The following is a 26,022-nucleotide window of genomic DNA, read 5'->3' as shown; positions in this document are numbered from 1 at the left end:
GTCCATTATTAATACTTGTCTAATTTGCAGCTTTCTGACTGATTGACGTCGGAGTGGTTTCCGATTGATATTTTTAGGATACGGTAATTGTGAAAACGGAATGCCTCTTAAGACTGAGAATATCCTTCATTCATCCATTAGTTATTCTTTGTCCCTTGATAAGTCCAAATCCTATGACATTGATATGTCCAAAGCTCCGTCAATTTATGTAGATGCATAACAATATTATCTATTTTATCTACAGTTATTACAAATTGCTTTTTTTCATATCATATACAGCTCAATAATTATTTTCTTAATTTATATTTTGTAAATTCATCTATAATTTTGCTGTATTGTAAGCTATTGTATATAAGTGTATAAGCCAGTATATATTGTAATCTACAAAAATAAAGTACTCAATAAATCAATCCCTCATTCAGTTTCATTAAAACAATAAAAACATGGTTATTTCAAAAATATGAATTAGTTTGCTTCAAGTATTTTCGTAACATTTATAACTGTATCTTAATCTACAATTGTATTCTCATTGTATTTCTAATTGTATTTCATTATATTAGCAGGGAATCAATTGTATTGTAAATTATACTATGCTTTCTGAATTGTCTTTTTTCTTTTGAGTTAAAAATTTCTGCACAATCATTTCAACTATATTTATTTTTGAAAAGTGTTTTCTATTCCTTATTGTCTTATTTTTTTATAATTGTACCGCTATGGCCGCAGCCATTTTAATTTATAATTTATTTTATAGTGCTACTCATACCACTGTATTATAAAATGTATTCTTAGAAGAATTTCAAACTGGCAGCGTCTATATACAATTGCTGTCAGTATAGTTCTGAAATGTTCATTGTATTAATAATTGATGTATTTTTTGAAATGCAGAATAAAGTTTCATTTGCATTTTCAAAGTTCCAACCCACAAGTTGAACAGCTGATGAAACGAAAGTAAAAGTTTACCTCTCCAAGAAGCCGTTCCAAATTCTCAGACATCTCATAGAAGTATCGGCGAGTGATGAGTTTTTCCTCCGATTTGGAAAGGCAGTCCCGCGCTATCTCCACAACTTGGTGGTGTACAAATCTGATGATGGGCGAAGATTCATGCATCACCGATCGGTTCTCGTTGATGAAGTTCTTGAGCCGTTCCTCCATTTGCTGTGTGGCCTTGGGAAAGCGTTCTTTGTAGAGCATATTCATGGCAACGATGTCATTGTCCATGACTGGAGAGCGACTGGGACTGCTGAGGCTGCGAGACCGCGGCCGACTCAAGGGAGAGCGATGGCCCTCGTCATCCGCGCTGTCATTTGACGAGAAGTGACGAGTCAGCAGCCGCAATTCGTCAGACGTCGGCACCGACGGTAGTTGGTGCAAGCGTTCCTGACTCGAGCACTGCGACTGTAACATTAATCAAATAATTATAAAAAAAATTCTTTATTAAAAAAAAATAATTATACAATCAAATGCATTCCAAAAATCAAATACAATATTGTTTCCTAATTTCTAATATGTGTTCCCTATAGGCTACCCTGTGTGGGGACACTTGAATATATATAATAAAATATTTATATACAAATTTAAATATTATATCATGAAGAACATAATAATTGAATATGGTATTATATTGAAATAAATCAATATGTCAATATTTATAATCATTCTTGCACACATTCATACGCACACACATTCACATATGCGCACACATTCATACGCACACACATTCACACATGCGCACAAACACACACACACACACACACACACACACACACTTACACAAAACTTAAAACTATGTACGGAGTGGTTGCTTTTTTCATATTTAGTTCAATTTTATTCTTAGTTAACGTTTCGTTTTTTTTTTCAAAGTGCTGATGTAATTATACCATAAATGAATGCGTTTTGAAGAAAGATACAGTGATTGAAATTTCATACTGTCTTACTGTTTACGCATACCGGACGGGATTTGTGAGTTCAATGATCTTTGATTGTTGCAGTGTTCATGTCGTGTAATGTGTAAATTATACTAAATTTAGACCTATATTAATTTAGTAAAAAAATCATTCGGGTTGTCTAGTTGTAAAATGAATTTCTTGATTTCTTTCCTAAATAACTGACGCGACGTTATTTTCCTTGTTGTTACTGGAAGTGAATTGAATATTTTTATAGCTATGTATTTGAAGTGTCGTCTGGAATGTTCTAATCTTGGTTTTGGGAGGTTAATGTCCTGTGAATTCCTGAGGTTTATTCTTTCTCTCATCTGTTGAATATCGAAATTATTTCCAGCTAAATCCAGCAATGCTTTGAATAGAAAAGAATGTCTCACTGATAATATTGATAGTTCTCTGAAGAGCATCATTGAACTATATTGTTTAGGTTTATTACAAATTATTTTTATGATATGTTTCTGACCAGTAATCACAGGTTTAATATGAACATTGTATGCACTCCCATAGCATATTATTCCATAATTTATTCTAGAACCAATAATTGCATGGTATAATTGTAACAATACTTCTTTTGGACATAACTGTCTGAGGTAATAGAACTTCCTTATGTATACAAATAACTCATTTTTTATCTTCTGTACATGATCTGACCAAGTGAGCCTACTATCCAATATGAGGCCCAGATATTTAACTGTACGTGCTTGTTTTATAGTTTCACAGTTACACAATATATTATTCACCTGTTGCGCACAATCTAATTTATGGAAGTAAATACTAGTTAACTCCTGATCCGTGTTTTGAAGATTAAATTGTATTATATTAGATTTGTCTGTGTTGATAGTTAATTTATTTTCGCAAAACCACCACCTAAGGTGCTTAAGATCCATTTCTAATTTATTTTTAAGTTCTTGATTTGTTTTGGCCGAATAAAATATAACTGTATCGTCTGCAAAAGATGTAATCTTTCCCTGTAAGTCACCATCCGTCAAATCGTTAATAAAGACCAGGAATAAAGTACTTGATAACACTGATCCTTGAGGAATACCTATGGTAATGTCCCCGGTTCACTCAACGTATCGTTAATTCTGACCCTTTGACTCCTATTAGATAGGTAGCATCTTAACCAATCATTGGCAATTCCTCTTACTCCTGATAAATCAAGTTTTTTTAGAAGCATGTTTTTATCAATTGCATCATATGCTTTAGATATATCAAGAAACAGAGCTGCACACTTATTATTAACACTAAAACTGTCATTTATTTTTGAAATGAGATTTTTAATTGCCGCTTCTGTACTTCTTCCTTCACGGAAACCATATTGGTTATCACTAAAAAAGTTATTATTTTTATAAAAGTTTTCAAGTCTAATCTTGAATATTTTTTCTAAAATCTTGGAAAAAACCGGTAAAAGTGAAATTGGGCGGAACTGATCTATGTTTTTACAATTTGGCTTTTTAGGAATAGGTATAACTACGCTGTGTTTGAACATGCTTGGGAATTTTCCTTTGGCAATACTCAGGTTAATTAGATCGGTTAATTTGTTCAAATAATTCATGTAAGTTTTTTTAATCATGCTTGTGCTTATCCCATCTACACCTGGCGAAGATTTATTTTTCAATTTTCTTATTGTACTTGCTACTTCCTCCGGATTTGTAGGGTGGAGAAAAATTGAATTTGTTGGAGAATTGTATGGAAACCTTATTTTTGATATTCTAGCAGGCTCTTCCCTGGTTTGCAATGTGGTTTGTTCTAATTCATCATTCATTTTATTCACAACATTTAGAAAATAAGAATTAAACGAATTAGAAATTTTATTACTATCATGTATGCTATTTCCCTGCTCATCAACAATCAGTTTTAGTGGTTCTTTATTTTTTTCAATCCTATTAACGCGTCAATTGTTTTCCACGTCTTTCTAATGTTTCCCTGGCTTTCTCTAAACAGTTTTGAATAATAATATTGTTTTCTTTCTCTCAGTTCATTACGTAAGTTATTTTTGAATGTATTGTATATTTGTTTTAAGTCGTCATTATTAGGTTGTTTGATAACATTCTTGTATAACTCATTTCTTAAGTTTATTTGCTTGATCAGATAACTATTCATCCATGGCGACCTATATTTCTGTGTCAATTTATTTTCTAAAAGAAGATTTTCTTGTGAATCTTTGATAGCGCTTTTTAAAATGTCAATGAAATTTTCCCATCCCTCATCAACTGATACTGCTGGTATTTCTCTATCCCAATCAATCGATGATAAAATATTATTCAACTTCCGGTAATTGATTAGGCATATTTTTCTATAATTTGTATCTGCTTCTTCGTTGGATCTCTTCAATCCTTCAACTTTAAGTATGAGTGTACTGTGATCAGTTATATCTAAATGTAGTATTTCTGGAATTAGATTAATTTTATTCAGTTTTGTTCTATTTTTGCCGGATTTTAAGTAAAGATGATCTATTAAAGAGTTGGAAAATCGGGACCTATGAGTGTAATCAGTATTGAGTGATTCAAATCCAAAACTATTCATTAAATATTTGTAATCGTCAATAATTCTGGTGTTCTGAAAAAGATCTATATTTATATCTCCCGTGAAAAAGAAAGGGACCTCATTGTTTTCGTTAATATTAAATGTTTCTTCTAAGTACAAGGTTAATTCGTTAAGAAATATTTTGGGTGAGTTTGATTGCAACCTGTAAGCAGCCAACAACTGAAATTCAAAATTATTATATGAACAAGATATATGTACACAGTCCGCTGAAATAAAAACTATTGTCTTTGTTTTGAACGTTATCTCACTGCTTATATAAACCAAAGTTCCTCCTGCTCTGTAGTTATGATTGAAATTACCATGTACGGAATAGCCCTCTATATGATATAAGTCTATTTCATTCTCTAGTATCCATATTTCTGTCAAGACTATTATTAGCGGGTTGTTTTCTAATTTCCTCATTTGCACTAAGAATAAATCGAAATTACTTCGCAGACTGCGTATATTTTGATGAATAATTAGTGTTTCTCTGCTACTTATCTCTGATGACATTTTTATTTACGGTACTGACACTGTTATTTTCTTGGTTACCTGGCTGCTTAGATGCACTAATCACGCTCAACTTTTTCACTTGTTCACTGTTCTTGAGTTCAATAACTGGTGTTCCGTCTTCTTTCCTAGCTAGAATCTTCCCTTCCTTGATCCATAGGTATTTGATGTCGCCTCTTTTGAAGATCTCTCTCGCCATGGTGAAAATCCTTCTTCGCGTAGGTGCTAGACTTTCATTCACATAGACTGGATGGTCCGTTGTTTCTCCCATCTGCTTTGTAGAAAACTGCCTCGTAACTTTCCTTTTATTCAATATTACTTGTTTGTCTGTTCTACGAACGAACTTGACAACGATTGGTGGAGGTAGGTTTTCATTTCGTTGTTTAAGTCTGTGACAAATGTCGATTGCATCTGCTTTTATTTTGTGTCCTAATGCTTCGCTCATTCTACAAATGATTTCTGTTACATCTTCATCCTGTTTTTTGGGTATACCATTTATTTCCAGCATGTTCGATCTTGAGTATTGTTCCATATCCTCGACGCGTTCCTTCAGTTCTGCATTTTCTTTCCTGAGGCTAGCTACTTCTGTTGAAAGCTTATCGATGTTGATGAGGCATGTGCTAATTTGCTTGTTTTGTTCATCAAACTTCTTATTTATGTCGTTAATCGCCTGATGACATGATTCAATTGATTTCCCAAGCTCCAACTCCATTTTCAAATAATAATAATATGTGGATGCAAGACAGATCATTTTCTAAGTCTGAATTCCGAATGTTTGTGATGGATTGAAAACAAACAAAAAAACTAACCATATTTTTCACTATGATATCAATCTAATAAAATTCGGGAGAGGAAGTTCTCTGGATTAAGTCGTTTGCTTCGCGGCAAAACGTTGACATGATTCGTGAATTAATTAATTAATTAATGAAGAAGATAATGAAATATTTACCGAGACATTAGAGCTTCCAGGTGTTGTGCCATAGCCAGATGATGGAAGGGAGGCCACTGACCATCTTCTTCCATCTCCTCTACATTCGTTGCCCAGGTGATTGTAGGGTCTACAAACATTGGAATGATTGGAGTCAATGATAAAAACTTTTGAGATCTTCATAAAAATCCATTTTTTTTGCTTATGATATACATAATTACTTGTAAATACTACTTGGAAAAAATATCCTTTCCAAAACTTGAGCTCTTCAGATAAATCCATTTTCTGCTTATGATATACATAATTACTTGTAAATACTACTTAAAAAAAACATTTTTCAAAAATTGACGTTTATACCTTCAAACTTGGCCGTTGTATGGAGCTCAAAAATTGAGCTATTCAGATAAATCCATTTTCTGCTTATGATATACATAATTACTTGTAAATACTACTTAAAAAAACCTTTTCCAAAAATTGACGTTTATACCTTCAAACTTGGCCGGTAAACTTTGAAGTTTGGATTTAAAATTGAATTATTTAAATTAATATTCTGCATTCAAAATGTATATACTGTATTACAAATCCATAACTCAAACAAAACTATCATTACCTATGATTGGTATCTCATGATATAAATCCAAGAAGCTACCATGGATTAATCAGAGGAACTTTAAATATCAAGAAAAGGCTACAAGATATGAACAATAGAGGAAAACTAAGCAATATGAGAAACAAGACGATAATAGAGGTGAGACTCACAAGATGCAGTAAAAAACTACATTGAATGGAATTTGAATGTAAGCCTCAAATAAAATAAATATGAAGCAGGTAAAAATAAAAATACAGCACCTGCAATCTATAAATATCATACTGTTTGATAGAGACATAATTCAGTTACCTTTTTACTGTAGGAAACGGGAAATGCTGACTGGGAGACATGCGTGGACTTTCTAGTGGACTTCCTGTCAAACAAAATTCAAAATATGAAATCGTAAATCACAATTACTTTTTTGATAGGTAAAATGTAATAGCTCTATAAATAACACACTAAATCACACTCAAGTATCATAGATTTTTCGATCAAAAGATAAAACCTGTACACATAGGACTGCTAACCTTGGTTTTGGCAAAAATCACAAGTAAATCAATCAATCAATCACTTATTTATCAATACAATTATTGCAATGATCTATAATGAAACATTTAAACTGAGAAAGGAAAATTGACGCAATATCATAAGAACAGACTGTGCAAGCATTCTAACATTATAGACGGATGATAAGTATCCTATATGATTATGATATCCTAGGAAGACTTATTATTATTTCATGTGATTAATGTAATCATTTTCCAATCTCAATATTATTTCTGTAATTTTCAAAATAATTGTTTAAATAAGAACTTCCGGAGACTATGCCATCATCTTAATAATTTTCCAATAAGTAGGCTACTTCTGACAACTATTTGAAAATAAATAAGAGAGATGAATAACCTGACATTGGCGAGTGACATCTTGGCAGTGTTGGTGATGTATTTGAAATAAAGCTTTTTCTTTGCAGAACTCTACTACTCCTTCTTCCTATGTTTAGCTCCTTCTGCAATTTCAAACAAACAAAGGTATAACTCAATTCAGTCAATCGTTAACCTTGAGGCTGGATAGTATCCGTCAATAATAGAAGTGATACATTTAAAACACAAAGTTCATCAAGATGACACTAGATGTGAGAATCAAAATAACTCATTGAAACCACTCAACTGAAAATTGCAAATCTTTTAGTAGAATAATCAAATCACACTGAGAATAAATTCATTGGAAGATAGATAGCTAATAATGATGTTAATGTTGCACGGTACAAAGACATCATTAATATTTCGTTACATAGTTAATGTATTTGACATTACAAAGAAAGTGAAGCTCGTATCATTCTACATTATTCAAAAAAATTAGATTATTTCCGAAGATCCGAAGTCATCAGCCAGAGTTAGTAGTTGATATAGATAGTATCATAAAGTTGAATGTATTCAAGATTTAATAAATTAATTGGGATATTGATCTCTAATTTCTTCTTAGATGATTATATTTTTCGCCAGATCAGAATTACTGTAAAATTATTATTCAGGTGTACTTGTGCTAAGGACTTTATAATTATACAAGTAGGCCTTTGGGAAATCAGTATACAGAGTGTTTCAGAAGTAGTGTCGAACATTTTAAGGTATTGTTCCTGGATGATAGGAGACTACAAATGTCGTATTGTAAGTGTCCAAAACTCAGCGGTTATCCTTATAGCTGCTATTTTGTTTTTTTTTTTACTTGGGAATGTTTATGTCAAGTACGAAATGTTGTTCAAATCTGAAATTTGGCATGCATATTTATGCTATAAAGACTCAACTTTAAAAAATGAAATGAAAAAAATTCTATGTAAATTTTCAAAATGACGGTCATTTAAAATTTTTGATGGCAAATTTCACGAAAACCGTTCACTTAATAGAAAATTTACAAGAGGCAAAAAAGATAGCAAATTTTATCAAGATTTCAAGGATACCTTATCTATTAAGATTGGTCAAAGAATAACAAAGAAATTATTTATTTCTGTTTACAGCCAATATATTTTGTTGCATTGATGCATGTGAAGAAGAAGAATAATGAACAAATTAGAAGGAGAAATGAGGTCCACAACTACAATACACGGTCAGCAGGGAACCTGGAAGTTCCACGAGCACGATTGACAAGCAATCAAAAGAGCTTCCAGATAGCGGCATTGACGATCTTCAACAAACTTCCCACTGATGATCAGGAAATGGACCTTAAGAGATTCGAGAAAACCCTACTTCTCGAGCGGTCCTTGTACTGCGATCCTCGCTCAATGAATCGGACGAAGAGACGTCTTTTCCTGCCGGCTGCCGGATGACCCGGCTGGATGCACGACTACGACGCGGTCTATTTGTCACCCCCAGTCAACGACCCAGACATCAAGTATCAATCTGTCAGTATAGACCTGAATAAGTTGAAGTTATTGATGTGACCCTATAGTGAGATTAACATTTCAAAGTCAGCATCTGATTAACGTTAGTTTACTAATCTTTGTTTCTCATTAGACAATTCATATTGCTCCATCTTCTACCAACTCCGCACAATTGCCAAATTGTATGATACGTAAAAATTCAATGAATTTATAAATATTCAATCTCAATTATTAAAATGTATTATTAGATCATGGAAAGGTACATTTTCTTGATGAATATATTTTGGGTAGAATTGATCGTTATTGAAAGGAATCAACCATTAACATTAGATCAGATATACCAGGATAACTAGAATCTCAGCTATCTACTATAGAAGACAGTGACAATGCATTTCTATATTTTTTTTTAAATGAATGAATAATGAATTTATTGCCAATTACAAGAAATATTTTTACAAACAGAATAATCATTAAATTACAATAGTTTTTGGCGTGACTGGAAAAAGAAGCCTTGAGCTCCAGCCACGAGTTCTAAAAATAAGAAATACATTTTTTAATCCAATAACAGCAGTACAAATGATACAATTATGTTGATATATGGTAAATAATGTATGGATGTTGAATTTTATCAATAGTCAAGTACTTGATAAACAAAATATAGATACACAGAAAAATAATATAAAAATTGTCAAGTTTTAATAATTTTTACACAATTAATATTGCCAAAAACTGTTGATTTAGCCAACTCAATTCTCAATTTTAAAATAATAGTTCTGTTTCACCCAAGATCTTATTAACCTCAATTTGGTTTTTGATATTTTAGCATTAATAAAGACTTCCGGAATTTTATTTACTAGTTTATTACTCTGATATTAAAATTGGTGTTTACTAGATGGTAATGGAGTAAAGTTAATATTGAAAGCATTTACTACAGTTGGCCGTATATTATAAGGGATTGTGCGACGGGTAAATTGATGTGTATTTTTATTAATAAAAAGAATTAAATTTGTCACATAAGTTTGACGTAACGTTGGTAGATCTATCTCTTCAAATATTAATCTGCTGGGATAGTCTGGGTCTTCCAAGCGCAGCTCTAATAATATGCTTTTGTATTATAAAAAGTTTTTTAAAATGAGTCTCATACGCTGCTCTGCTCCCCATACTTCTATATTATAATGGAAAAGTGAATTTCCACTGACTTAAATGCTGGCCACCAACTTAACGTTTCACATGTCCGATACGACTGTCTGTCTGATGAACCAATAAAATAATATTCTCTGTTCACATATACAGCAGTTTTCCGCCTGCAGACCACAGTCCCTGAAGTTTATGCTTTTTACTGTACAGACGTATCAGACATGTGAAACATTAAGTTAGTGGCCAACCTAAAACGTGAATTTCAGGAGATAAAATGAATTGAATGGAATTCAGTCAGCTATTTTCCAGCAGTTCTAATTAATGATAAAATAACCTCTATTCGCTATATTTCAAGTTAGCTAAAAAATATGGTGAAACCAATTGACCAATTCGAATACTGTACTCTTTTATATGTAAATGAGTAACATACTCTTACTCACCATTGTGTTTGACAATGAAGGAGCAGACTGTCCTAAGGTAGAGTTCCTCATAAAGACCAAGTTTGACATTTCTGAAAAAGCATCAAACATGTAAGACTCACTAAAGCAAATTTTGTTGAAAAAACTTCTACATTTTTTTCACCCACAACTGGATGGGTTTATTAATAAAAGACAAACACAACAAGCACACAATGTCGTTTTTTCTATTAATAAATACAATATAGGCTTACGAGTAGTTTATGATAAAACATTTTTCTAGTTTTGAAAGATTTGATTTGTAATAGACTTTGCTCCAGTAAGGCTACCTTAGACAGGAAACTATCATGGGGTGAGCATATTGAGGCTTATATGTTGATCAGGCTGGATTACCTTCTCAGGAACTTAAGGTGCTTTATTCCATGCCATTATCTCAAAATCTGTTTAATAAAAGTATTTGTTCATTTATTAAAATAGAGTGTGATTTTGCATAGCCTCACTCTGTGAGGTGATGTAGATGATGCTCCGAAGAGGGCACTAAGAGTCCTGTGTTGATACTGAAGCACTATCGTCATTTTTTCATTAGAGAGGATCCTCACAGTCTTCCCACTTTATAAGATAAACGCAAGTCTGGATGTGCTGGTAACCAGACAGAGCTTCCATACACATGACACATAAAAGTGCCAAATCAGAGGCTAAGCAGGCCAGTCAAGCTGTACAATAAGCTACCTTTACCTAACAACTGACTTTAAGACATAAATAGCCTACATATTCTCTTAGACGATAAAAGTTAGTAGCAAACTATACTGATCACCTCTTATTGAGCATTGTTTTCTTGACGTCTGAAGCTTCCAACTAAATCTGCTAGTTCAATAGTCAAAAACAAAATGAAGATCCCAATATCCGTCACAGAAGGTTATATTAGGATGACTTAAATAAACATGACATACAATCCCCTTAACAGAATACAGAACTAAATTTCAAATAATGACATGAAACAACATGAAATGAGATGTAGGTAGTATCGTATAAAATTTCTAACAAAAACGTCATAAATAAATACCTTAAGTTAATACATCTAGAACTCAGAAATTTTTCAACTTGAACATTCTTACCAGTTTTCAAATTTGGTTTCTCTATCCTTTCTTCAGAATCAGAGTATCTTCTATGTCCACTCTCATCGATCGAGTTGTTCCAAACTTGTTCTTCAAGAGTCAAACCTAACCCTGATTTGGTTGTCAACGAATACAAGCGGGACCTTGCTCTACTAGGCCTGCCTTTGTTTGGATCCATGTTAATTGTAACTGAGTTTCTAATTCGAATTGCTCAAACACCCAAATAATCATCATCAAAACTATCCTTTGTCCATAATATACATGAATAATATCGGACTTCCGTGGTCTGAAGAAATCCTAATGTTGCAATTGTCATTATTGACAAAGGCTTCTTCACATTACACTAACATTACATTTTTCAAGTCTTAGAAACACTTTCCTCACCGAAACTTTAGCTTAATAATATCACTGACCCCAATCCGCATGCATATTGCCTCTGATATTCCATTTATAATTCACAAATTGAAAATAATAATTTTCAATCACGGACAGCCCGTCACCAACAATGCCACTGCTCACAGCAGGACAAAACTGCTGGGAGTGCTGGGTAGGTGCAGAAGGGCCGGGTCAAACGAGGCAAACGACAGAAGAGTCCTGCTACAGTCGAGACCAGCGACGGTAGAGACTGCGACATTCGAGGCCAGCGACGGTAGAGGACTCCTGGAAAAGAGGCCTCAAATGCAGTGAGCTCTATACTAACTGGAACGGGCTGTTCAATGCTAAGCTACAGCCAAAAGTGTGTAAGGCGGAGTGAATGAGACAGGCCTACCGTGTGGGATTCCCTTCTCTCTCGTACTCATACATTAAAGCAGGTTGTTGCAGCTCTTGAGTATGATTATTCATTTTTAAAGTTGAAAAACGGTTTTAAATGAGTATTAGGGCTATCAGTATTAGATCACAACCTTTTCTCTTTAATATTGTGATGTATTTGTTGTAAAATGCGTAGAATTGAATAAAAATACGACCGAGAAATGGTGATGTATTTTGTTGCATTTGGATGCAAGAATGGGCATGTTAAAGGAAATAAAATACCATTTCACAGTCAAGTCAAACATTTTAAGTCTATCAATTAATTTGAAGTAACCTTTTTGTTTTACATACATTTCCAATATTTTTTTCTATATTGATCAGTTTATTTGACCAAAAATATAACAACAAATTTGGTTATATTCCTAGTATACGGTGATAGTTTCTATGCTAATTGAAAATTTAGACCCACGTTATAGCATCTAAAATAAAGAAACATAGTTGAAGAACAAAACACCTATTGACATGGGCTACTTTTAAATTAATAAAACAAAATAAATCTTATATTTATTTTTTAAAAAACTTTAAAATAGTTGAACAACTAGTTTCAATAGTCTTTATAACCTGAAGATGGTCTAAACCGAAACTATTTTAAAGTTTTTTTTTAAATAAAGGGTGCTATAAGTTTCAAATACTCGTTTAATTTACAATATTATAATGATTATTTAGCATATTTTACTGTTTGCTTATCATATTATCATAATTATAATACAATTGATATAGAACTTTCTTCATAGATTTCTGTGCATCATTTCTGAAACTCCCACACTTACATGATTTTAAATGTTATCAGAATGCCTAGTATACTGCTATCATTACATATCCAATAATCCTGTGTTATTGAATCATCATGAGTCCACATAATTCATTTTATTTACCTACTTTTGTATTGTAAAAAAATATGAGATTGTTATCAGCTGAATTGTAATTAATTTTTGAAATCTTTCAATTTCAAATTGTTCATTTTACTCTGGTAATTATGTAGCATATTTTACTGTTTGCTTATCATAGTCATATAATATAATAAACTGTTTCTTCGTTATTTGCTTCATTTCTGAAACTCCCACTCTTACACGATTTGAAATTACACCAATGCACACCTACATAATTCTACATTCATAGCCTGCTGTAAGTAGGCCTATATTATTAAATTGAGATATTTCCTCAAACAATAAATCATAAATCTTTCCTTTAACAATAAATCATATAATCCAAAAACAATAGTATATCCTATCAAAATGAACATAAGACTGTGTTTAATAGTTTCAATTAAAAACAGCCCTCCTTTGGACTGTGTATGAACAAAATTCGGTATTGGAATAATAAGGACTATGAGCCTGTTTTTTCATTCTCAATCATTTCATGACAATTTATATTTGTCCTTGTTGAATAAATAAAAATTAATAAATGGTACGCTTCTCTGAAATCTGGCCCAAAGTTATTCCCTTGCTTGTGAAAAGTTGACAATACTAAAACTACTGCAGTCACAAATGAAAAAAAATCTTTTCTTTATTCATATTCAACCTATTTCATTATTTTCGCTCTCAAAAAGTTAACAATGAACTGCTTAATAAAGGAAGAATAACGCTTCAATGGAATAAGACATACAATAAAGAAATAAAATAGAAATTAAAACTGTGCAATGCATTTTCCCATAAGAGCCAATGTGTTACAAAATGACGAATCCCACAGCAATGCGGGTTGCCTATCTTTACCAGCTGCCTCACTTTCTTCGTGTTGCTAGTCCATTCCAGTTAGTATAGAGTTCAGTGCTCAAATGTCGCCTGCGTTAGGCGACACTCGAGGCCTCTTTTCCAGGAGTCCTCTACCGTCGAAGGTATCGACTGTTGGGGCTGTACAAAAATTAGAGAGGCCTCAACTCCTGGAAAAGAGGCCTCGAATGTCGCCTAACGCAGGCGACAGTTGAGGCCTCTTCAATTTTTGAACAGCCCCGACAGTCGAGACCTGCGACCGCAGAGGACTCCTAAAAAAGAGTCCTCAAAATGTCGTGTGCGTTAGGCGACAGTAGAGGACTCTTCAATTTTCGTACACTCCTGACAGTCGAGGCCTACGATCGTAGAGGACCGGAAAACAGTCCTCTACTGTCGCAGGCCTCGACTGTCGTCAGTCTCGACTGTCACGCCCCCGGTGCAGAACAGAGCCGACTACTTTTCGCCCCAAAACAGATACTGTAACATATGTTTCACACATGCCCAACTTTATCAATAATTATTAATCACTTTAAAGAAAAAATATTAACAATTTGAACAATCATGGGCTGATATTTATTTATTCATTATGCATATTCAAATATAAACAAAAAATTGAGTTTGTATGTACCGCATTGGACATAAAATCTTAATAAATATAACCTTTCACTAATATGCTACAGAAATGACTTTCAATCCAGTTTTGAATTTTTTTTCATCAAATAATTATTATGTATAGTTGATTATTTATCAAAACAACTCTAAACTGAATAGTGATGTAGCGATATTTTCCATCTGACTTCTGACATTATGACGTCACTTTTCAAATGATGTAAATCTGATTAGCTGATTCATGATGTTCGGAATTCGGATTGGGAGTGAATGATGTTGATACTGGTCAGTGTTTTCAAGGCAGACGACATAATACAAAATATAGATTTTGGATGGAATCATTCTTTTTCGTACACGCCATCGTATTGTTACGTTTGTAGGTACATGATATCCTATTATTTTATTACTGGGTATATGATTATTTTAGATGTTTCCTCAATATTCGAACTCAATTAATTTGAGGTTAGGTTAAGTGGTCCAATTCATTTGACACTCGCATAAATAAAATTAAGAACTGTTTTAGCCTATAGTTTTCTTTTTCAAATAAAATTTTGAAAAACTTGAAGGCTTCCTTTTATATTTGTTCAGTATCAATCTTCCCAGCAATCACGATAAAACCGTTCATTTTGAAAATGTGTCATGCTTGTAAAGGTCTGCACTAGATTCATTTGCAATTATTATAAATTGTCATGGATAATCAGCATGAGATTAGTTAATTGAGGTTAATCATCAGACAATGGGTATGTAAACTGAGGCTCGTCCCAGACACTGAGACACCAACTCATTAACCAACAGTAGGCAAGTAGTCTATAGACTACATCAAGTCCAAGTCCTGTTTTACACTATAGTGAGGTCCACGTTATAATGGCAGTGTACGATTGACAATAATGTTGCTGTCCTTTTCTATCAAATTCAAATTCTTTTTATTGCTGTAACATTTTTTCAAAATGCATAACAAAGTCAAAACATATATAAAACAGATGAGTTAAAACAGTCATAAGATCACAGATTATGTATCACATATTATCTAACAGTTCATTTTTATTGTATGGACATTTTTCAACAAGGAAAGTTTTTATTCTATTCTTAAAACATTTAGTCTCTAGACATTTAATGTTATCAGGTAAATTATTAAACAGTCTGATGCCATACTCAATAAAACCATTTAGTGTGTATGAATAATTACATTGATTCACTCTGAGAGCAGACGCATTCCTAGTAAAATGATTATGAACAGTATTATTCAAAGGAATAAATGCCAGATTCTTCTTTATATACATTAAACACTCAAAAGCATAGATAGCAGATACAGTTAATATTTTCATTTGTTGGAATAGAGGTTTACAATGTGTTCGACCATGGACATGAGCAATCACTCTTATTGCACGCTTCTGCAAAACAAACAGTCTCTTAACGTTAGTGTCATTCCCCCAGGCAACAATACCATAAGACAAATGGCTATGAACATATGCATAATAGACAGTAATTAGTACAACTGGGTTAACAAAGAATTTCAAACGGTTCAATAAAAATAAACCTTTAGATACTCTCTTAAATAATAAGTTTACATGAGTCTCCCACTTAAGATTACTCTGCAATGTGATGCCCAAAAATTTTGTATTGTCACTACTAGAAGTGAAGCCAAAATCCAACATTTGGGTTTTGTCCTTGTTAAGACAGAGTGAATTTGCAGCAGACCAGTCTTCAACAATTAAATTAACACAATTTTGAGAGTAATTTAACAAATTATTACATTTGATCTGAATAGCCAAGTCATCAGCAAACATGAATGACTTAACAAAATCATTGCTTATGGCAGCTGGAAGATCATTAACATAGATAATAAAAAGAAGTGGGCCCAGTGTAGAACCTTGAGGGACACCAAATCTCACTTCACAAAATTTTGAGAAGCAGTTGTTATAAAAGACTGCCTGAAATCTATCATTTAAGTAAGAGGAAATCAGATTGACTGCATTATTATCAAAGCCATAAAACCTCAGTTTCTGCAATAAGATATCATGCTTTATAGTATCAAACGCCTTAGACATATCAAAGAAACTGCCCTTAACCCTATTTCTCTCATCAATAGAATACATGCAGTGCTTCATAAATTCAGAGATAGCCATTCCAGTTCCTCTAAAAGGTCTAAACCCATATTGACTATCACTGAAAAGATTATTTTTTTCAAAGTATTCAATCATTTGCACTTATAAAATATTCTCAAAAATTTTGGAGAAAATAGGAATTATAGAAATGGGTCTGAAATTATTATAATCAGAAGTAGAGCCCTTTTTAAACAAGGGAATTACCTTAGAGTATTTGAGGCATTTAGGAAATATCCCCTCATCAATGCAATCATTAAATAAGCAACACAAAATTTCACAAATAAAAGGAGAAGCAAGTTTAACAATAAAAGAATTAAGATTAAAAACATCAAGACAGGAACTATTTTTTAAAGATAAAATGGTGTTATGAACCTGTTCAACACTAGTATGGTGGAAAACAAAAGAACTATTAACAGCATCAGGTACAGAATTTTTAAACTTATCAAGATAGTGTGCTACACTGCAATGCGCAGGAGGAACACTCTGGACAATACGATTAACATTGTCTAAAAAGAAATTATTAAAACCATCTGGAGTGTGACCATCACTGTCAATACACTTCGATACATCATTCTTGTTCATATTCTCTCTTACTATAGACCACAATATCTTGGGTTTTACAGTAGCCTGAAGGATACGATTATTATTGTAATTACGTTTGGCTTCTTTCACCATTTTTCTAAAAAGTTTTTTACAGTTATTAAAACTTATTCTATAATTGAGCAAACCAGTGCTTCTATACAATTCATACAACATCAAACAGAATTCTTTCATTTGTCTTAATTCGTTGTTATACCATTTTACCTTATGTGAAAAAGTTCTTCTGGAAACATTCTTCAATGGAAAAACACAGTCCACAATACCAACAAAAATTTCATGGAAATGGGCAAATTTATCATCAATGGAAACAAATGAAAAAATAAACAGCCAATTTACTACAGCCAGTAAAGATTCAAAATGGATAACATTAGTATTACATATATGACGAATAACTCTATTGGGTTTATGATCAGCATAAACAACAGTCTTATGGGAGCTTAAATCTAATGAACACTTAAAAATTATGGCAAAATGGTCAGACACTAACATAGGTTTGACTGCTGTTGAAACTATTCTATCTACATGAATAGAAGTGGCAACATTGTCGATACATGAGCCTGAACCAAACAATGTGGAGGCTGGTCTGGTAACTTCATTAATTAATAATTTGAGATTAAAACTAAGTAACAAATTTTGAAACACCATCTTGAAGGTAGAATTGGTCATAATATCAATATTAAAATCACCGCAAAGGATTACAGAAGCATTTGATTTATTCCTATTATTAAGCCTATCAAGCAAGTTGAACATAATTTCAAAGAAATTATCCAATTACTATCATCAGGTACTCTGTACACCTCGATACAGATGACATTAAGCTCATCTATTTGAACTGCTGAGATCTCACAGACACGCTGTACTGACAGTTCAATTAAATAATCAACTTCGAATCCAGTCAGATCATTTTTCAAAAATATAGCAGACCCACCTCTTTTACCATGAGCTCTACAATAAGCGCTGACACAAGTATATCCAAAGACTGAAATCTCCCCGAGTTCAAGTGATCCCAGCCAATGTTCACAAATGCAAAGTATATCTTGATCAAGACTAGAGTTTAGATTAACAAGTTCATCCAATTTATTAAGCAACCCCTGTGTATTCCAATGAACAACCACCAAACTAGATTGAACATCAGAAGCAGAGCTATTCACATTATCAATTAAGTATTTGCAATTTTTAGAGAAGCCTTTGAGTTTAAATGATCATTAACAACCTGCTTCCTTGTGAAATATTTTGCAACATATGTATTGGAGGGCCAGAATTCCGGCTTATAAACACGTTCAAACACACTAGCAGGAACCCCAACTTTGAAAGATGAGTATGAGCTTGGATGCTTAGATGAGAGTTTTTCAACTACAGAATCGTTTATATCCTGCTTGGTCAAAAACTCTTCAAGGATCTCGCAAGATGTATCAGGAGTCAATCTAGAGACAAACAGAAACATTTTACGATCCAAAACTGTCAGATAGTCAATACCGGTCATGTTACCAATAATAAATTTTCTATTCTTTTTAACATTTACATTACCCTGCAACTTGGAACTCACAGGCCGTTGTCCTTTGTTTCCAGGAACTGGGTTTTTAGGTTTCCTATTTTTCCTACCAACTACTGAAGCCCAGCTGTTATCATTAGACTTACTATCATTGATTGTTGGAACAGGCAAGTTTGAGACACATACGGATGGAGAAGAAGATGATTGATTATTATCATTTAACTGATCATGCATATTATAGATCAAGTCACTATTGTTATTGTCCTGATCGGGTAAATCAATTCTCTGATTAAAACTACTATTATGTCCATCATAGTATTTAGTCAGTTCTTTTACACTTTTATTCAAGCTGTCAACACAAACATGTTCATGATTGTCCTTAGTCACACTTAGAAATGTTTTTAATTTCACATCAATCATAGATTCAATTTTTTGAAACAGTCTATCATTAAAAGAATCAATTGCATCTAATCTAGAACCAATATTACTAAGTCTGATGGCCAAGTCAATAATATCAGCTGACTCAAACCTGGCTTCACGACACTTTTCTAACCTAGATTCGCAAGACGGACAGTTCCATTTGGAAAGGTCACCTAACTCACCAATTTTCTTGAGATCAACTGATGAAATATTAACACATTTGGCATGATACCATTTCATACAACAGTTATCATACAAGACAGATAGCGCTATCTCTCTCTCTCTCGCTTTGCAATGTTGTCAGTTTGCCAGAATATTTTATTTTCACTTTTGACAGTGACTGTACAAAAGTAAACAAACAATTGAAGAGGTCGTTTCCAAAAACCACTATGTCCAAAGTCACAATTTTTCAGTAGAACGATTTTTTGTTCCAATTCATATTATTCTAGGAAGTAGCTTTTTTCTATTTCCAACTATGTTCCTTATGATAATAAACATGAAAATATATGAATAACTTACATTTTAAATGAGATATTAATAAATTTGCAACGGTTTTTTTCCAAACACCAACTAAGTCCATGGACGTAGTGGAGTTAGGAAAAAATGTTTGGACTTAGATGAGTTTGGAAAACATAAGACACTCTTTCATGGACTCTTAATGCATTGTAAATGAACAAGACTTTTAAGATTAATTTTTATTGAGGGTTTTAAGACATAAAAATTTCTCATAACCCACTCCAATTGACAGAAAAATAATATATCTTGAGAGTTAATCTATGAAAAAGGACTAAAATAGATTTTTTCACATGAATCAACATTATCAAAAATCAGGATAGTGTAGAGCTACAATAAATAAGTAGAATGAAAGACAATTAGTTCTATTTCAAAAACATAAAAAATAATAATGAACAAAAAATAGTTTTGAAAAGTGAATTGATTATCAAGCGAACTGATAAAGTCTCAATATATAAAAAATTTACAGGAAGGGCTCTTCTTCATAATATTTATACCGTTTGTGTTATATCTTGAATGTTGCAGAATGAATCAGAATATTTTTGCTATCTTTGAAAATTAAAGACAATGAGTTTTATTTCAAAAAAATAATACTGAAAGAAAAATAATATTTTGAAGAGTGAATCGAAGAGGAAAACGATAAAGTCCAAATATAAAAATTTATTCAAATGAAATTTACAGGAAGGGCTCTTCTTCATCATATAACGTTTCGGTGAAATCACGTATGTTTTCATTTTCCTCTGCATTTATCAGAGCCTTTTTATAGAAGTTGTTCACATCTTCTGATAAATCGACGAACTGCAACAGTCTTTCTTCTTCAATTCACTTATTTTATTTATTTCATCCACACTTTGTACTCGTTTGTATAGAGCTTTCCACACTTTATTCACACTGTTTTTTATAATGTTGTGTTGATTGAAGCATCCAGTGTATGTATTTTTCACCTCAACACTCGTAGACTCTTTTGTGAATTTGAAAATCCGTTGCTCCCTCATTAAGAACGGAAGCTTTTTCACTAAAACATTCTCTGCAGTTTTTTTGAAATCTAAAATCTTCCAATGATCACCCAATATTTTCAAAGTGTCATGTTTTTTTAGTATTTGATGGTATTCTTCTGGCAAAAGAATGGTTTGCATCTTCCTATAATTCTTCTCGAGGTGTGTGCTATTTGGTCTGGTGCGCATGCGTGATGGTGGCGCGCATGCGTAGAACCATTGCTCATCACACAGTGGCATTTGGAAAACATTGTTCATGGACTAAGCTTGGGTTTGGAAAAAATTCTACTTTTTATACTCTTATAACAATGTAAATAGTGGGATTAGGAAAATAACAGTAGGATAGATAGATAGCTCTCAAAAAATAAGATCAGAATCATATGATAACTCAATTTTGATAATTTTGGACTTAGTGGGTTTTGGAAACGAGCTCTTCAATTCTCAGACGCCAAATTTTTCTTCATTCTATCAAAATATTTGAGTACACAAGTCGTATACGGTAATTGATTTAAAATGTATTTTTGAAACAATTAAATAATTTTAGACATTACCGTATGAGAAACACAAATTAAAATACCTGAAATGACATTTTAAAAGTTGATATCTAACCATCCTAGACTTTATCCATGCTTCAATTAGGCTACACATATAGGTTAGACCTACTCGTACTGGTATAAATAATATTGAAAGGTTATTTCAGAATTACTTACATTGAAATTACTTTTTTGGATAGGATTCCTATTTTTCTATTATCTTTAAAATAAATTGGAGTAGAATACCTACCAAATAACTGAATTTCTGTTGTTTTGAAATTCAGATTGTTGTATCACAGCTTTTTAAATTAGCCGCCATTTCAGATTTGTATAAAAATAAAAATCTGATCTCAGTTATGAAAGCAAATTTACGAATCAAATTATGAAAAAATATATTTCCTTGATTAATTTGACATTAAATTGATTATTTTATCTAGGAAATGATAATTATTATTAGATCAAATTCAATGGGATGAATTGAGTAACAGGTGTGTACACTCAGTGGCAAAATGGAGAGACTTGGCAACGTTTTTCTCCTATCTCTCTTCATTGCCATTATAACGAGGACCTCACTATAGGCTATCAGACTGGAACACCAGACCAGAGAGCGCCACCACTGTAGGCCGTGTGAAATGCAAGCTGGTAGCTGGGGCACAAGAAATAAGGCAGTCTTTGGTTATCTTCAGGGATACTTTTGAGTCAGTGACTCGAGTGACCCAGAGCCGAACAAAATGGCGGCTGACCCGGGGCAGACTAGTGATCCCATGGAACGACAACCAGACATCGACCGGTCGATGCTGTTAGGCGCGTACTTTTGAATATTCGGATGGCGCAAATATTTGAATAAAACACACTCACACACACTGGTGTGACACTAAAAGTAAGTTGTTTTGCAAAACAAACATGGCTCATGCTGTAATAAATGAGTTTATTCTAGGAGAATTGGATAAGGAACAGAATAACAATAATAATAATTATTATGATGCACCAAACATTGTAGGGCCAGTTGCTGCGGTTGTTGTGGAGGAATTGGGAAATCCTTTAAGGGTTTTCAATGAATTATTCCAACAGGAACGTAATAATACGAGACCTCACAGCTTGGGTTATTTTGAAATTATAATATCACTTTATAATATGAGTGAGTTTAAAAGCCATTTTAGAATGTCTTAGCAATCATGCAGATAAAAGATTCCATACTATTATCATCAGAATCTTTCCACTGAAATTTTGTAAACATGGTTAATGTAGCATTATTCTATTCAGGTCACCTACTGAAAACATACCAAGTGGGTCGCGGTGTAGATTTTGGATTCTTGTTTAATAATCATTATATATTGTAGGACTATATTTTTTGGCGTCATCAAAGAGACCACTGCATTAGTCTTCATTGAATGAAAATAATACCATTTTCCCTAAAAATATATTTTGGCTGCTTTTAAATTGTATAAAAATGAAAGAAAAACTGATTTATTTTTGACATTTTAAAAGAACCAAAATGAGTTTAGAAATAGAGCCAACATTACATTTTCTAAACCAAATTTTTATAAAACATTTTGAGAGACTAGTTTCTGTTGTTGCACCATTTCTGTTAAGTTGTTACTCATCTCAAGTAACTGGTTTGTTATTTTATTCGAAATTGACTATATCATTTTTTATAATGAAATCAGTGCTGTAGACTACTTTAAATTATTATCATTTATTTCCAATGACCAGGCATTCCTGGATAGATCGATCACGTCTTTAGTTATAGGATGGTCATAGTTGACTAGACCCAACTATAGGCCCGCCACAACGTAGACCCACGCTAATCCATGAAAAGCAACCCACGCCGTGGGATGTTTTGTAAACCATTGCTAAGCTTCTCCAGACATCTGTGTAATACATGCAATGAATAATCCACTTGTCAGCTGATTGATTATGAATAATTCTATAGCAATCCCACGGCGTGGGTTGCTTTTCGTGGATTAGCGTGGGTCTACTTTGCGGCGGGCCATATGAGCGTATAATAGAGGTACTGTAAGATATAGGCCATACGAAAAACCAAACATGGTGTATTTCAAATCGAAAATTGGTTGATTGTTTTTTTTTATTAAATTCCAATTCTACAAAGGTTAACATCAACATTTTTAGGTGCTCTTAGAAGTTATAGGAAGGAGAATTAATCAGCCTGCAAATATAAAAATACCTCTTGAGGAGAAAATACTTTTTACAGTTTGGATGTTGAGGAAACCAGAGACATTCTTAGCTGCTGATGACAGATATAATTTTCCTCAAAGTACTGCTCATAGAACATTCTATGAGATAGTGGATGTCATTGCAGCTTCAGTAGATGAACATGGTCGACACTCTTGCAGCAACAAAAGTCATCTGATGTAATTAATAATAGCCTTTACCAACTTCATAACTTGTGCCTGCTACATAAGAAGTTCCTTTAATACAAGATTATCACCGGGTTGCACAACGGTCTGTTAACTTTTAATCCCAAATAAATTTCACTTTTGTTGCATCAGTAGTCCACACATGACCCTCTGTGGTGACTTCTGTAACATAAAGAAAACAATGATATTAAAACATCATTAAGTAGTGAACATGATTGACTTCCATAAGGTAGGCCTACTAAGCATTATGTTATAATTACTAGAAGTGCAGTCTATATACAGTGGTGCTTGCAAAATTCATTGTAGTTCTTAATTTTCAATATGTTATAAATCACTCTCAAACAGGCTGTATCAGTGCCACTTTTTTGAAGTTGTCTTGATTAAATTACACCGGAAGAGTAGCACAAATAAAGTTATAATCATGAACATATAACATAGAAGAAACGCGTCTATAGTGAGGTCACGTTATATTGGCAGTAGAGTAATATAGAAGAAAAACGTTGCCGATTCTCTGCCTTTTATAGCTGATACCAGTATATCTTATGTAATATCAATTGTTCATTCTTCTTTAGAACCATCAATTTATTGTACTCATCAAGTGAATTTACTTTTCAATAAATAATACACTTGCATAGGCCTAATTAGATTGAAAATTTTGTTAAAAATTAACAATTATTGATTATATTTCTACATTGTAAAAAATCTGGCAAAAGAATAGCAACACCAATGTTAATCAAATACTGGCATTCAATCAAATACTGACTATCCTATGGAAAATTAAAGGTTACAAATTTTCCTAAACATTTTATTCGTCTCACAGTTTTAGAGATTTCTCTATACTGTAAGTCTTTTAGGTTTTTCTCTGTATCTTCTTTAGTATTAACGAAAAGATAGACTTCTTTCAATTGTGGAGTAGCTTGGTTTAAGTTTTCAAAATGCAATGGGTTTAAAGCTGCATATTATACACCAAAGTTTTTACAGATTCTTCTATAAAAAAGTTGTTGATTATCTTTAAAAATTTGCTGTTCTCAAACAATGTAGAGCAACAAAAGCTGTCAAAATTTTCGCTTAGAAAGCATATCCTACATGGACTTGTAATGGAGGAAAATTTTGTTGGCAACTTTCTCAGTGTTTACAATGTATGGGAAACAAAAATCATGTTAGATAGAGGGATTTTTACAAGTTGAGGAACCAATTTTGCTGTAATTTTAACATATTGCCATAATTTGTTAAAAACTTTGAATGACAACTCTAATGTAAAAGCTCCAAGTTTCTAGCTTGGCGTAAATTATCAGTCTCTACAAAAAATAGCAGCAGAATATTGTAAAATTATTTATACCAATGTGACTACTATCACTAATCGTTATTATGTGATAGAAATTATATTATAAGAGGATTGCATGAAAGCGCCTTACCTGCTGCTAAACCAGCCATCTCGATGTGGCCATAGTTTTGTTTCAGATAGGACTTGAAGAAGGCCAAGCTGCCTGTAAAACGAAAATCATAAAGTTTAAGTACTTGAGCTATTGAATTTAAATTAAAATCAATCTTTATGAAATGCAGAGGACCTGCATAGCAAATAATAAAATTATTCTTATAGAAAGCAAGAGATAATTTTTATAATCTTTATTATGCATAGGCCTATTCCATAGAATAACAAACTTTTTAATGAAATGAAAATGAGTGAAGTATATTAGGTTTAAGTTTCTGTTTAGCCGATTAAGTATTCTGAAATTTGATAATGAAATTCTATTTATTTTTTTAATAAATTATGCCATAAAAAATACGAATAGGCCTAGGTATTGAGGATAAACAGCAATAAATTAAAATCTAAGAAGAAACAGAAGTAGCCAAAATCAAAAGTAAATATTTCAATGCTATTTAAATGGATCAATAACTTTCATGACCACACAGAATAATATTAACAAAATATTATATTATTTATTTTATTATTCAATTTCCTTGATGAACACTAAAAAGCCTAACAGTTTTGGATAGATCACGTCATGAGCAAAAATATATTTTAATATAATAGTCATAATAAACTAATAATATTGTCAAAAATGCAATTAATAAACTTACCAGCCAATAATGTGTAAATTTCCTCCTTTCCAATTATTTTATTAAATAAATTTGCCTTCAAAAACAAACTCATGTTTGTATTCGTAATAATCCTCCATATTTGCATTAAGTTGTGTTGTTTACTTGACTGCAGACCAGAGCAGACGACGCGAAACTATATATCAACCAATAGGAGCGCTCCGATTCCGGGTGACTCGGGCTAGAACTTCGTAGCCCGTACTATTTGGTCGGGTCACGATTC

General features: G+C 32.6%; 2 protein-coding genes across 4 annotated transcripts in view; one reads left to right on the top strand and one right to left on the bottom strand.

Annotated features, from left to right (window-relative positions):
- The window catches only part of LOC111047009 (microtubule-associated serine/threonine-protein kinase 3), a 118,621-nt gene extending 106,524 nt beyond the window's left edge, over positions 1-12,097 (bottom strand). Inside the window, exons 1-6 of the mRNA XM_039441875.1 lie at positions 11,536-12,097; positions 10,445-10,515; positions 7,397-7,499; positions 6,803-6,866; positions 5,926-6,034; positions 961-1,395 (exon numbers count right to left, since the gene is read on the bottom strand). Coding sequence (XP_039297809.1) covers positions 961-1,395; positions 5,926-6,034; positions 6,803-6,866; positions 7,397-7,499; positions 10,445-10,515; positions 11,536-11,713 — 960 coding nt within the window. The 5' untranslated portion in view covers positions 11,714-12,097. The remainder of the gene's footprint in view (positions 1-960; positions 1,396-5,925; positions 6,035-6,802; positions 6,867-7,396; positions 7,500-10,444; positions 10,516-11,535) is intronic.
- Positions 12,098-14,889: 2,792 nt separating this feature from the next.
- LOC120354947 (protein BTG2-like) overlaps positions 14,890-26,022 on the top strand; it is a 196,062-nt gene continuing 184,929 nt past the window's right edge. The window contains exons 1-2 of one of the 3 annotated variants that reach the window (XM_039443130.1): positions 14,890-15,039; positions 18,938-19,132. The gene's annotated coding sequence lies outside the window, so the exon portion shown is untranslated. Of the gene's footprint in view, positions 15,044-18,937; positions 19,133-26,022 lie in introns of all 3 variants that reach the window. The other 2 variants (XM_039443128.1, XM_039443129.1) reach the window with 2 other exon arrangements.

This window comes from Nilaparvata lugens, chromosome X (assembly GCF_014356525.2).
Source record: "Nilaparvata lugens isolate BPH chromosome X, ASM1435652v1, whole genome shotgun sequence".
NCBI classification, from domain to species: domain Eukaryota; kingdom Metazoa; phylum Arthropoda; class Insecta; order Hemiptera; family Delphacidae; genus Nilaparvata; species Nilaparvata lugens.
The sequence above is the reverse complement of the archived record's forward strand: the minus strand, read 5'-3'. Positions and strand labels throughout refer to the sequence as shown.